This window comes from Synchiropus splendidus, chromosome 17, assembly GCF_027744825.2.
Source record: "Synchiropus splendidus isolate RoL2022-P1 chromosome 17, RoL_Sspl_1.0, whole genome shotgun sequence".
Taxonomy (NCBI): Eukaryota; Metazoa; Chordata; class Actinopteri; order Syngnathiformes; family Callionymidae; genus Synchiropus; species Synchiropus splendidus.
In genome coordinates, this window is record NC_071350.1 from 12,299,501 (window position 1) to 12,314,370 (window position 14,870).

The following is a 14,870-nucleotide window of genomic DNA, read 5'->3' on the forward strand; positions in this document are numbered from 1 at the left end:
TGCTATGGCCCACCTCTTCAGGTCCACGCGTGACCTTCAGGCTTCAGCTGAGCAACACTGACATCCAGTGGGCAAAAATGGGAATGGCATGTGGATTTGTATTCTGGATCGTTCTGTTATGACCATATCTTTGTTGTTGATCTTTGTTGTTGAAGATGTAAGCCATGTCCAAAATCTGGTAATATTTCACGCACCCACGACCGCTGTCGAACACATGTATTCATAGAAGTGAAGTAACATTCAGGTAAGTGCTATTTTTTTTTATAAGAGAATCGGAATCAGAATCAGAATAGAATTTATTGCCATGGTCAGAGGGGGTCCCACCAACTAGGAAAGTGCTTCGAAATTAAGTGCTGTTAATAAAATAAAATAAAATAAAATAAAATAAAATAAAATAAAATAAAATAAAATAAAATAAAATAAAATAAAACGGGGCTATTCCCGCACATTTTGGAGGATTTAAGTCGAATAAACAGAGGCGGCCGCAACAGGAAATGGAATTAATATTGGCACTTATCGTGCTAAGACCATGCTGAGCAAATATTTCGCTCCAGTTCACAGCTAAAACCAGATAAAGATAATTTAAGAAAGTTGTCTCACTGTCAGTCATTTTAAAGAAAAAGTCACAAGTTGCAAATTGTTGTGCGACAACTTCCAACATCACAATAATTACAAGGTTCTTGAACAGCTGCTCAGAAGGAACAAGGAAAACAACGACAACCCAACAGCATTAATATTGAATTATTTTATTCTCCTGCTTAAAAACACTGCTTTTTTTCAGGTCAGAAGCGTAAACCACCACGGTTGTTTGGAGCCTCGGCACGAACGGCTCACGTCAGATCCACACACACATTCATTCACACTCATCCACGCAGGGCTGTGGCGGCGGCGCCATCCAGATGCTGTATCATAGCAACGCAGCCTAAACAGGAGCAGGCCAAGGCAAAGCTGTGGCGGAGCGAGCCGGACTCTTCTATTGCTTTAGTTGGATGGCGAGCAGAAATGAGACGCCGCTTCGAAGAGTGTTGCGTTCACTGGTCATTTAACAATCTTGTTGATCGTTTCAGATCTCTCACGAGTGAATGCAAGACTCTTCACGACATTTCCGGGTCGCTGGCTCTGCTGGCACGGGAAGCGTTCAGTATTTACATTACAGGCCTGATGTTTATCTGACATAAAAACACTTTCAAGATATGCTTCCCAGAAGCAGCGATATGGTCACATGTCTTAGACATCATAGAGCATGACAGCATCAGTGATACAGAGGACAACTATTACAATAAAATAACATTACGATCGCACGCAGAAAACTACAACGCCAGTGATATGAAACGGTATTCGTGGATGGAGCTAGTCAGCTGGTCCAAGTCTCAATGAGAGAGAGCTCAGTGCATCTTCATCTGCCAGAGATTCACGTCTGTAATTAGGGAGTTATTTCGGGGGAAAGAAGCAGAATCAATTCAACATGCTGACCTTGAGTCTGAACCTGGAATTGCTGCCAGCTTTGACTTGAATTTCCCGAGAGGAGGGCTTATTAGAGAGCAACCTTGGAGGAGAAAACAGTTGGGAAGAACCGGCGAAAGTTAGAGGTCACGTCTTCCACTGCGGTTGAACTGAAAAGTATCGGTTTTAAAGCAACGTGACGTCGACTTCTTGCTGATAATCATTTTAAATAAAAAGGATTTAGTTTTGTGCTGAACTCGACTCACTTCCTGTCTCTGTGCATCTTTGACAGGGAAGTGAAGTGAAACCACGAGGACAAATGACGCTGGAGGAAGCGACTGCATGAGTAGCTCTAGTCCTGGACCCTGCCTGTTCACACCCTGGCCTCAGTGCTGCTCTGATCCTGCTGGAGAAACGAGGCTCGAACCCTGAGAGCTTCGTTGACACACAAGTATCCAAAAGTCTTGTTGTACCATTCCGGAGATCTGCCTCTGCAAAGGAGAAAAGAACATTTTGACCTGAGCCTGAAACAATTTGGCGCTGAGGTGAACCGCACCTGAGGTCTACTCTTGAGAGATGCGTGAGTCTGGTTCTCCCAGGTCCACACGGCTCCAGGAGGTACTGGGATTCCAACACAACCCCTCGGATGGCTCCAATTTGTGGGCTGTCCTCATGTTCCACAGACACACACACCAGAGCGCAGGAGCCTTTACACAAGTCAGTGCGCCATGACCTGAAGAGAGACACACACCAGCTGCTTCTGATCCCACTGTTCAAATCATCAATGGTGACAGATGGGATTAAAAAAAATAACAGATGCTGACCGTAGTACCACAAAGTCACAGCAGGGTTGAGGTGGCATGTTGTGGCAGCAGTAGTGGTAGACATCTGTCTGCTTGTCCAGCGTCTCCAGGACCTTCTCCTGTTTTAGTTCAAGTTGCCACAGGGGGCGCTCTCTCAGCAGTCGCTGCAGCACGTCACCAGGAGATGCAGAGAGCTCCGTAGTGACTCGCCACCGCCGGAGGGGGTTTCCATCTCCCACCTGGCACCAACACATGGAATTAGTTCACTTTTTATCTGTTAATATTGTAGCTAAATTAATTTCTTTAAAAAACTGAACTAGCTAATCGGATCACTGCGATACCTTCTTAGACGCCAGCTCGGTGTGGTCCGTGGACGACCGCGACATCCAGCCCTTGCTCTTATCTTTGACCTCTTTCAGCAGGTTCTGCACCAGCCGCTCCAGATGCGTATGATAGGACCCTTCTTCATCCTCCACCTCCTCCTCCACCTCATCTTCAGCCTCCTCATCCTCGTGCGCCTTACACAGCTCCTCCAGCGGCGGCACCAGCAGCTCGGCTTCCATGTAGGAATTCCGTGACTGGCTCACCATCTCCTCAGGGATCTGAGACCCAAAGGGTGATTCAACTTGTAAGCTTACGTTTATGCTGACGGCGCACAATGCCACATCATTTAGTGAATTATCTTATTAAACACTGTTATCCTGCTGTGAAGGTGGGAACAACCAGCAGGGGGAAACAACAGTTAATTTGACAAGGCAGCTGCTTTTGTTAAGAGCCAAAGAGTTACAGTCTATTTCATAATCCTTTTCAAAAATCCTGACCTGGAAGAGACAGTCACACTCCGAGATCATGTGAGAGAGACCCTGGGTGGCGGCTAAGTTCTCATTCAGGTCTTTCTGGTCAGGACGTCCCGTGGTGTACTTCCTCTGGATGGACCTTGTGGAAGCGTGAGGAGAATAACCACAAAGGTTTAAGGACACACAGTGACTGACGGAAGCCACTTCAAAGTGAACTCACCTTGGTGAGAGGGTCTCGTTTTTCATCAGGCTCAGGTGAAAGAGTGAAGGTCCCAGACATACTGCGAGGTTCATGGGGGTCATCTGGTTCTCCTCCACCATGGACGTGACATCACGGAGGAAGTAGAGCAACGTCTGCAGAACCTCCCTGTTTTCGTCCGGCATTAATAAAATGGCCGCCCGGACGGCCTGCAGCCTCTGCTCCTTTGGGACGTCTGGCAGAAGGAAGAGCTCATAAGACGTTGAGGAGACAAAGAAAATGAATCTAACTGAAACACTATTTTTATATTTTGATTTGTTTCTAATTATTTAACTAAATATATATTTTTAAAAAGCAATGTAACATTTGTAGGACTATTCAACTACATCGCTGCTAACACCTTCATTGAATTAAGTTTCAACAAAATAGAACAATAAACATGCCTTAATGGAGTTTGACATGATTAAAAAACATATGAATTAACTTTCCTTGAAATTATGTAAATCTAATTTAATCTTATTCAGGGTGTAGTGATTCAGTAGCATGAGCAAGTTCATCAAAACCGATTAAATGTTGCTATAACAACTGTCTACGGCAGGTGAGCAAAACGCAGTCACATACTACAATTCCCATAACGCACGGCGACAAATCCTGTTTAAAAACCCAGCAGGCACGCAGCTATGTGAGCAGGCTCTGAGACAACTCACACTGGTAGATGTGCAAGAAGGTCTCTCCCAGCTTGCTGGTCAGCAGAGGTTCAGGCAAGTCTCTGAAGAACTGCTTGACCATGTCGGCCACATCATAAGCCGACTGGTCCTCGTAGTTCACAGAGTCGGGGGAGATCTCACACTGCTGCCTCAAGGCCTGAATACGTGACTTGACTCCAGACTTTCGGAACAATCCGACCTGAGGGAAAACCAGCCATCATTAGAGCCAGAGAGCTACAGACCACGCGCCAATTAGCTGCTAACCTGGTCCAAACACTGTGTCCTCAGGTGGCTGAGGGCTTGTTGTAAACACAGAGGGAGCGGAAAGCCACAGCGCTGGACATGGACGATGAGGGGGACACCGAACACACTCTTCTCTTTGTAGTCTGGTACCTTCATGCGCTTCATAAACTTGGGCACAGACCTGGGCGTGAAAGATAAAAACAGTGTGAGATGTGTTTTGGAGGGAAAGAGGGCGGTTTCATCATCGCGCAGATGAATGGTCAACAGAACTCTCCTCGCGGGGATAATAAAACTTAGCAGGGCTGGTCGTTAACGCCACAAAGATGCGTCTGTGTTTGTGGGTTGTGGCGCCACGCAGTGTGTGATGCGGAGCAGAGAATCACAGGACAATTTGGGAACAACACTGGCACCTTTGAAGACGCTAACAGCAGTAGCCCGACTCAAGAGTTGCAGGGTCGATCTTTAGTGTGTGAGGGAGGGAGTTCGTAAACACGCGGCGGAAACGACAGACTAAAAATGGAACATTTCAAAACGCTGATTCGGTAGATGCCTCCGCGGGAGGGAGACCCACCAGGTCCAGCCATGTTTGTTGGACATGGAGTACTTCTCCATGATGGCGGTGAGGCGGAGCAGCGAGAACTTCTGCAGCAGGCTGAGCTGTCCGGCCGACTGGCTGCTGATCTGGAGGGACAGCGCCGGCTCGCTGAGGTGACCGGACGCCCGGAAACTGGGCCATCGGATGCTGAGAGCGGGAAGACACCACAGTGAGACGATGTCAAACTCTCATGATGAATACAGAAACTCACCGGGGTCTCGTCAGCGAAGCTCCCACTCCGGAATCCCTCCTCTCACGACTTGTTCCTGTAGAGTCCGTGTCATTGAGAGAGAGCCCATCTCTCTCCCCCTCGCTGGACGTCGTTCGCCCCTCCCCGTCGTCCTCCCCCGCCTCCCCCTCGGGCAGCACACTCCGGCTCCAGTGGTCCACGATTTGCTGCAGGCCGCTCACGTGCTGAATGATGTCGTCCAGGTGAGGGAAGAGGTTGTCCTCCTTCTCCAGGTCCAGCAGGTCTCCAGTGCTGGCGTACAGCTGGGAGCCGGGCACGTTGTCATAAACGCTGACCCTGCTGCCCCGGGGGGCTCCCGGACACACAGGCTTGGATAGTGCTTTTCCAGACCAAAGATCTGCCAGGCCATTTTTGGGGGGAGAAGTCTGGGGCTGTGTCTGGGGGACGCTGTCGCCATCCCCTGGCGATGGTGCCAGGCTCTCTATGGAGAGAGCTTTCGGAAAAGTGCCCGGCTTGTGATCCTTGGGGACGTGAATGAGGAGGTTTTCATAAGAGTAGAAGTGGCTCCTGCCAAACTGCCCCTGCCCCTCAGTCCTCTTACCCTGGGACGGCAGCTCCATGTCCTCCAGGTACATGCTGCTTCTCTTGCTGGCCGTCCGGGGTTTTGCTGGCACGGTCACACTTGGTGGGGGGGTCTCGTGGACAGGGCTGACGTTCATCATGGAAATGTCCTCAGAATCACCCACAGACGGCGGGTCGCTATCAGGCTGGTTCTGTTTTTGCTCTAGTTGGCTGATGGGCGTACACTGGAGCACCTGCAGGGCCAGAGGCTCCTCCCCCTGCAGCACTGGTCCACTGATGACCATCGGCGGCCTGCGATGGGAGCTCTTCCGTCTCGTCGACGGCCCCCAGGTGCGCATTATTTCCATCCGACGTAAGAACTCTTTGGCTTTGCTCCGGCTTCCGTGTCCATGCCGACCGCTCTTGATCGGCAGGGAGTTGTAGTGCGGAAGGTCTCGCGGGGTATTGTAGGAAGAGGACAGAGACGCCATTGACACCGAGTCCGGCATGGCGGAGGCGGAGTCCTCGCTGTGGATGGAGGAGATCTCCGCGATCTCCTGTTCGCTCAGGTCCGTGAGCACGCTCTCGCTGCTCACCGTGCTGTGCAGGCCCGGCCTTTGACCCGTCGGGCTGCTTTCAGAGTGGCCATCCAGCAGGAAGTCCTGCAGTCGAGACCAGCGCCTGCTGCTCCACTCAAAGGTCCATCGCTTGCTGATAGCCAGCGGGTCATCTTCATCCGAGTCATCAGCCTGATGGTAGAACTCAATTACCTTCATGAATAACCGAATCACTGCAATAATTACCTCACCAAGCAAAATGTACAATCAAACTTTTAAAGTGCATAACCCATAAAATGTAAGTTATTTAGGTCATATTGTGTTTCATAATGAATTTAAAAAAATCTACAAACATTGAACAAACAATATAATTTAAAAATCAACATATAAATAACAAATAAATATATTCATATATTAAAAACAGTCTTACAACACAATATATAATACAAAAATAAAGAGTATCAAAAGAACCTTGTTCTAATTTTTAAACACTGGTTCGGTGGCTAAACAGTTAAGCTAAGAAGCAGACAGATGGTATCTTGTATCTGGCGAAAACAAAAGAGCGCTCAAGAAGCTGATGAGCAGGTCTCATTAAGTTCTTGACCAGGCTCCTCTAAAGCAGTGATTCTTAGCCACCGGGGCCCATGGTTGGGTTGCGAGCGACCCCTAGAGGGCCGCTAAAAGTTTTTTGTTTTACACCTTTGGGCCACTTTTAATACATTTCATGAACAGTAAAAACTGTTCATGAAAGCACCCGTTGAAGCAGTTTTGAAATGGTGACACTTTTCTTTACACTTCACTTATATCTTCTTTGGAGTTTAAATAATAGATTTTTTTATTTTTATTTTATGATATTTAGACATGGTTTCATTATATTTATTTTATTCAGAATTGTATTCAGTTTTTCCAATTTCCTCAACAGTTTGCATCAGGTGTATTTATTTAAATATGACTTGCACCTGGTTCTGCTGCTGGTTGGAGTTTTCAGTGACAATGATCACATGGTTCCATGCCATTTCACAAGGTTTTGGTTTGTTTACATGTAAGTAGATTAGATGGTTGTTGATCTCAAATAAAATCGAGAGTAATGAATCAGTTCTATTGCTTGAAAGGGCCCTGGGTCCATCTGTTGGGAGAAAGGTGCTGACAAACTGACATTTGTTTTTGTCACTCACTTTCTTCTTGGGTTGGCTGACGTCCAGTTTCATGGAGGCACATTTGTTGAGGGTGTTCAGACGCCTGTAACACACAAACGCACACAGTCTCCTGAGTCTGAGCATCATCACCGCCTGACTCTCTGGCTTGACCATTCAGTCTCACTCTTGCATCCTCCCCCTCCCCTTCAGTTGTAGCTGATAACTTCATGAGTCCCATCCAGCTCCTCCCATAAAAACCTCCACACCAGGAAGTGTCAATCATCTGCCAGTAGAGGAGCAGATGAGTCTGCCAGATCAATAGTTAGGTTTGAATTCCACTAGAGCCTCTGAGCTTATTGTCGTCAGAGCACATGTGAGTGTGTAAATGCTCCCAAACTGTTCAGTCGGAAGCGACATATGAAATCAGCTTGGATTGGATTCATGCGAAGAGTTTAAGGATCAAAGCTGAGGCGTTGAGGGCACCAGGCGACACACACTTAAAGCCATCTGCTAGGCTTTGCTGGCATTCCCTCTTTAACATTACCTCCTGCACCCCCTGTCTTGCCCCCCCGAGGGTCTCCACTCTTTGAATGGGAGATCAGAGCGTGGCAGAGGGGAGGGGACGTCCAGATCAAAGCTCTGGTGTCTGCGTCGGAGACAGGGACGGGGAGTTCATTATAAGTCGGGGTCAGACATCTAATGATGAGTGCCAGGCCACAGACCAGAGAGAGGCGTGTGATGTCGGCGGTGTCAAGTGTCCAACAAAACCTCAGAGAGGCACGAAGGTTGTGTCTTTCTGTGGCTAAAGGCACTCACCGACAGAGAGGCTCAACCAGGTCTCGATCCAGGAAGTCATGATCCCGCTTCACAGATGGAATATCAATGGGAAATTGGGAATCTGAGAGTGAGAGAAGCAATGACCATGTATTATTTATAAAAAAGTTATTCTTTTATATATATATTCATACATATACAAAAACACACACGTGTATATATATGGGGTTTTTTTTCAACATTAACAGTGAATGAAATGATGAAACATGAAAAGATGGAATAGAAAAACATGAAAACTAACTAAAAATATTAACAAAAAATTACTACCAAAACAGGAAAAAGTTTGCAATGTTATCAATGCAATATCATCAGAAAAATGTCCTCTGAAAATAGATAATGAAAAATGAAAAAAGCATCTCATATACATAACATTTGTCATACATTCACAATATATACCATTTAGTCTTTACTCAGAACATTTTACAGAATTAACATCTGAATTTTCTTCCACAATATCCACATCTACTATGTATATAGAATATAATATAAACGTGTGAGGAAGCATTTCTAATAATTTTCATGCTCATTGTATTGTATTGGCTTGCATTACATTCTAGCGAGTCTCGTTTCACATGGTAGAATGTTATTGACGATTAAATAATACCCAACTTGACAGTTTAAGCTGCTTTTGATTGTGCTGCCTTCACATTGTGATGACTTCTTAAGCGCTTTAATCTTAATTTCTTTCCAGCGCCTCAGGGTTTTCAGGGTTAGAACAACTTTTATGTCCAAGGAACAATTTCCTGTTTCAAAAGTGGAGACACATTCATTCATAGATTTAGATGAAGAGACGCACAACTTGTTAGCTGGATTTAAGCAGAAGAATGGAAACAAAGATGTGCCCTTTTATAAATAGAGTAACAGGGGAGTCCCATCAGTGATATCCAGGCCTTTCCCATGACCCCTCACTGTGGACAGGAACTGTAGACTGCAAATAGACCACTGTGAAAGGAGATGGAGCGATGGAAGACAGTGAAACAGGAAGCGACAAAAGCCTATGAAGGGTGACATAACACGCCGAGTCTTTTACCTTCAAACAGTTGAGCATATTGTGGAAAGCCTGCCGCCCGCAGCCAATCACAAGCCTCCTTCGCTTCGATCTCTGCAAAGGAAAAAGGAGATTCAGACAAAATAATTCAGATGCTGTTTTCAGTATAAAAGAGAGCAGAGCACTAAATATTCTTTTGGGAATGCCCCGGAATGATGACATTGGATTGGAGCCAGTGACAGACCAACGTTCACACAACATACTTAAGTTTCCAAACTTCACTCAGGGCGCCTTTAAACAGCCTGCACATGGCACCGTCGACCGCTCCGCGCCAAGCACGAGCTCTTTACGAGTGTTTTGTTTTTTACTATTTTTTTCCGCCCGTATATACATGGCTCCCAAATTGTTCACGCGTGTGAGAGACGTGTGTGGGTGTTAATGCTTTACGAGCAGGCACTGATTAAAACACTCGCTGACAAAGACACCACCACAGCGCCAACAACCACATCTGTCTTTTCCAAAAACATCCTTCATGTATGTGGACAGACCGCGTCATGTTGAAAGAGCTCACTTCAGCAAGCCTGGAGACATGGGATGAGGAGCTTTAGGTGATCTATTTTGTTCTTATAAAGGCAGAAAAACACCCTAAAAAGTCGAATCAAGGCAAGAATAAACCAATATATATTAATAAACCGCTTTCCCAGCTACAAAGTGTAAGGGACAGGACTGGTCGACTGACAACCGCTCTTTCCCACATATGTTTTAAAATCCAAGTTTTTTTTTTGAGGTCTGACTTGATGCCTGTGAGCCTTAAAAACCACAGCAAAGAGAAAACCAAAAATTAGACATGATAAGAAAACTCTTTCTTAACCTCACCAGAGAGAAGTTTCAGCATTAGAGTTGAGAACAACATGAGAAGTAACGCATGCAAGACAGAGATGACTAAAACTCCATCACGTCATCCTCTGAAAACAAACCTAAATGAATCAGAATCGACTTACTTGACATCCTCATGGTTCAGGTGGCGACATGCTCTCACTACTTTTCCCTGCTATCACAGGCAAACTGTGGGAAACCACAGGCTATGATCCAGCTCTCCATCCAGCAGCGATAAGTCCTCTCTGTCATCCTGATTCCCGCACCAACCTTCTATTTCCAACCTCCCTCTTTCCAGCTCGCCCCATGCAGCTTCTCTCTTATAGCTTTCAAACCAACCTCCTCTCTCCTTCAGATTATTTCAGGCCACCTTCCTCAACCTCCATAATCCTCAGACAAAAACATCAGCTACCAGCAAACCCCACTTTGCCGTCTCAGAGTCTCTCCATCACATCCAAAGAGGAAGTGGTGAACATCAGCCGCAGCCTCCACAGGGACACGCAGAACGATGACAACACACTGGACTTCACATGTCAGCTGCAATAACTGGAAGAGAGTCCGACCCCGGCCTCTGCCTTTGACTATATTGCTCAACAGTGGTGCAAACAATATAGTGTAGGAGAGTGGCTCCACACACACATACATACATCGCTCACACTCAAGCAGATGTTTAGCACATCCAGATGTTACCTCCAGTGACTCAAAGAATGTTAAGAGAGGGATGAGGCAGACAGCTGCGGACAGAGAGATGTAACAGGAATAGCACGACAAATGAAGCAAGTAGGAAGGACTGCATCAGAAATGAGAGCGTCAGAGTGACATGTGGAACATAGGGTGGTTTGGACTGATAGAGAGACTGAGTTTGATAAAGAAGAGGAGGGCAAACAATGAGGTTCATGGATGTGGTCAGGGCAAGATCGTACTGAAATGACTCACACCGGGTTTGCGAACTGCTAAATTAAGAAGTCCAAACGCGGATGATGGTGTTGCCGAGCGACAAGAAAGTTTTGGTCTCCATCAGGTGGGGAAAGATAGATATTGTACATTTACCATCTGACACTGCTTTTAGAATTGACTACTTTTTATTTCCCTTTCTTAAAAATAGGTGCTCATTTTGACAGTATTTTTGTCCCTCAGACATAAATTATTTAACATTACTGTTCAGAAAACACCTTGAAATAAAGTGCCTTTGTATCACTGTGTAACCCATAGTTATCCATCACTAACAGAGATCTTCCAATATTTATGACTTATGTTGAGAAAGAAAAGAAAATGCATTCTAAGTCAAATGATATATAAAATCAAATAACATATTTTAAGCTTAAAACATATTTCATAATACTTAAATAGCCAAATTTGAGTTACGTCTTGTATTCTTTTTCTTCTAGCCTTCAGTCTTTTGGTTTGGCCCCTCACACAAATCTCAGATCATAATGTGGCCATCAAAGGGATTGAATTGCCCACCCCAGATGATGCGTTCTACAGATTGTTGAACAGGTTTTTGACTTAAAACTAACTGTCTGGTTGACATTTTAGGTGGGTGCACTATCACAAACCAGGATATTGTTTACAAGTTAGACAACTAACTGACCAACTAAGTCCATAACGTTTCAAATTGACAATTGAAAATCACAGTAAAACATAAGTGTTTAAACAAAATCCAATAGTGGTCAGACAGACAGGCGGACAGATGGACTACTTTAGTATTCCCCTTTGGGAGGTTCCCCGTGGGAGATTGAGCCAAACAAGGACACAAAAAAGAAAAGAAAAAAATAGGACAAAAAAGAAAACAAAATCCAAACAAATATCAGCAATCCAGTATTTTGTGAGGCACCATCAAAATAAGCTTCCACTGACAAAGACATCGGACAATTCAGTCTTTATCAGAATAAAGCCGCTTAATTTAAACACAATCCTTCCACCACCGTCACCTCTGTTTTCCCATTGATGTTCACACTATAGAAGCCCATTCCAAACACTGACATGCCTCACGACGAGTTCAATAAAGTCGCCATGTGCCCTTGAATTTTGGCCTGAAGGTCCAGGTTTGGCAAAGCTTCAGTCGGCGTGGGAACAAAGCACCTTTATTCATCAGTGCAGAATTTCATCAAGAGATTCATTAGCACACAAACGTTTTATTAGTGCTCCAGGAAACACACAAATGAAGGCAGCTAGCAGGAGCTAATCCCAGATACCCACTGTGCTTTCCCGCCGCAGCATTCCAGCCATGTAGGATATGTGACAACAGGCAGTGAGCCACTCGAGCAGCAGCAGGAAGCTGGACAGATGCTCCAAGTGTTCTTGAGAACCAGGGCAAAAATCTGATATAACTGTGAGACTGTGTTACGCAACTCGGACAAATATGGTGAGAATTTTCTCCGCAATTATCACCACGACTAAACACAAAAGCTCTTTTGTCAGCAGCCAACCTCAACAAAGTGGCAGCGCACTCTCAGTGTGACGTCTCTCACCAGAGCCCTGCGACCCCACATATCCTCCTGTGACATCATTTCCTGCCCTTTATATTCCCATGTGTCCACGGCGACACGCAGGCTTCGAGCTGCAACAGGAAATTCCTTCATTTGTCAGCTTCGCTCAGCTGCGATCGATGTGAGACGGAAAGGCACTTTGTTGGTTTTAGAACGCAAAGGAGCCTTAATTAAAAGTGACTTTGAGTCGGGATGATTGATGGAGAGAAGAGGCGTGAGGGCACAACAAAGTCTGGAAGGAAGCCACACGACCCCTGTTACAGCGCAGAGATGGGAGAGCGGTTAGTTCAGTAACTGCCCAGTTTTGGGGTGCTAGTTCGGTTAACATCTCGAGGGAAAACTTGATGCACAAATGCTATGCGTCGACTCATAAAGAAGACAAAACAATTATGTTTAAGTCCCAAAAGCATCCTTAGAGAGTCAAATTCGGTTTTGAGCACCTTACATTTTAAAACAAAAGAAACATCTGACCAATATTTATTTCCTCAGAAGCCAGATTTAGCAATCTTATCTTTGTGCTTGTTATCAAAAAACAAATATATTCAAAATGGAATCCTCTCTTTCACATCAATCCTCTCCTTGGACACAACAGTTGACTTATTTAAATACACAATCTTTGCTTAACGCCCAAGCAGAAACACTGACATCTAGTGTGCATCAGGGACGATCCCGTTAGGGATTAAAAAAAGTCATAGGTTCCAACAATCGGGCATCACATAAAATGACAATGACGGCCATACTGGGTCTACAGGCCTCAACTGTAGATTTTACTGCATCGTTTTTAACGAACTTTAAAGAATTAATTCCATTATTACGATTAATTAATTACAACAAATTGAATTTAATATAATTTAATTTGATTTAATACATTATTAATTAATTTATAAATTTGAAATTCTTATACAAATATTTTCAAGACATTAAAAGAGCTTTAGTTTAAATAAGGTGATATAAAAACTTGAATGTAGCCACCATCGTGATTTATTGTGCTACTGTCAAACTGATGCAAAATAAACAATATTTTGTTGTCTAAATGTATGTATGTATGGGTCCATCGTTTGATTCAGTAATATACCAAACCAAATACCAAAATGTGGCTTCTTAAACCAATAAACAAAAAAATTAAAAGAAAACAACAACAACAAAAAACAATTGTTTACATGAACTCAAATGTATTGATCTCAAGAAGAGCAACATTTCAGTGTGTGACAGTGTAAATATCTTTACTCTTTTGTCAACATTTCAGCTTCATGATCTAAAAATACTGTCCACATCAGTGATATTTAAACCAAAGGTTCTGTTGTTTTGTGTAGCTTTGACGTTTAGAATTGGAGGCCTCCTGCCGGTGATACATCTGTTTCACCAACAGAGGGAGATAAAATAATGCTCATCGATGAACAATCATAAGACAATTCTGAGTGAAGACAATCCGCAGGATGATGAGCGCTTGTGTGTTCTATAGCTGGGCTACAGAGGTCATTCCAGCTTCCTAACTGGGCACAAGCAACAACTTGCTCCTCCGTCCACATTCCTCGCCGACAGCTGTCATCTCTCTCCTCACACACATCATTTTTTCACACACGGCACACAAGATTTGGCTCGTGAAGACAAACTTATCAGCAGATGTGGGGAAATGAGAAGCAAGACCGAGCAGGTTTGTGATGTGTCACCATGAATCAGAGGTGTCAGTTGAGAGTAAATCGACAGCTTTGAAAAGCTTCTAATTTTGCAATGCAATGGAGTTCAGCAAAGCCAGGTTAGAAATGCAGATGGTCGACCAAAGTAGCATGAGCTGCAAGCGTGGAGTTGAATGAAGCAGAGTGGCGCACACTCTTTAAAGACATTTCCTTAAACACCGGAATGTTTTGTTTACCGCCTGGGAGACCCGGCTCACGTGACAGGAAATTGTGGAAGTAACGACGGAATACAAAGCCCAGGCAATGAAGACGCAGACAGAAACAACAACACAGTCGTTCCTAGGGGCTTGTTAAGACTTCTGCCAGGTTAATGAAAGACGTTTATGAAGCGAAGTGGCATGAACCTTCTTAAAACAGCGGAGGAAAACTTTACCTGATTAAATATTAGGGGGGAGCTTGAGATAACAAGTGTTAAACTTCAATGAAACATCCAGAAAATATCATGTTTCAGCAACTAATTCCATATCAGATATCAACATTTTGAGGAATGAAGACATAGAAAGCACAAAAGTTCAAGGTCAAATGAAGCTGAAAAGAAAAGACATTAGTGAGACTGCTGGATGAAGAATGTTGGAGATGAAGACACCAGGCAAAAGGAGTAGAGGACGACAACCAATGAACTTCATGGATGTGATATAGGAGGATATGAAGAGGTGTCGCTGGGGAGGGTGATGAAGACAAAGATGGAGGAGGCTGACCATGGGGCAAGCCCTGATAGGAAATGTTTCTTCGAAGAGCGAACTTCTGCCTGTTTC

General features: G+C 44.6%; 1 protein-coding gene across 3 annotated transcripts in view; it reads right to left on the bottom strand.

The window, feature by feature from the left end:
- Positions 1–460: 460 nt before the first annotated feature.
- The window catches only part of stard13a (StAR-related lipid transfer (START) domain containing 13a), a 38,167-nt gene continuing 23,757 nt past the window's right edge, over positions 461–14,870 (bottom strand). For 2 of the 3 annotated variants that reach the window (XM_053847378.1, XM_053847379.1), the window contains 13 exons: positions 9,096–9,167; positions 8,048–8,129; positions 7,271–7,334; positions 4,999–6,287; positions 4,764–4,934; positions 4,214–4,373; positions 3,950–4,148; positions 3,264–3,477; positions 3,068–3,182; positions 2,588–2,848; positions 2,268–2,485; positions 2,000–2,176; positions 461–1,934 (listed from right to left, as the gene is read on the bottom strand). In XM_053847378.1, the coding sequence (XP_053703353.1) occupies positions 1,817–1,934; positions 2,000–2,176; positions 2,268–2,485; positions 2,588–2,848; positions 3,068–3,182; positions 3,264–3,477; positions 3,950–4,148; positions 4,214–4,373; positions 4,764–4,934; positions 4,999–6,287; positions 7,271–7,334; positions 8,048–8,129; positions 9,096–9,167 (3,140 nt within the window). In that variant the 3' untranslated portion in view covers positions 461–1,816. Of the gene's footprint in view, positions 1,935–1,999; positions 2,177–2,267; positions 2,486–2,587; positions 2,849–3,067; positions 3,183–3,263; positions 3,478–3,949; positions 4,149–4,213; positions 4,374–4,763; positions 4,935–4,998; positions 6,288–7,270; positions 7,335–8,047; positions 8,130–9,095; positions 9,168–10,054; positions 10,425–14,870 lie in introns of those variants that run through there. The other variant, XM_053847380.1, reaches the window with a different exon arrangement.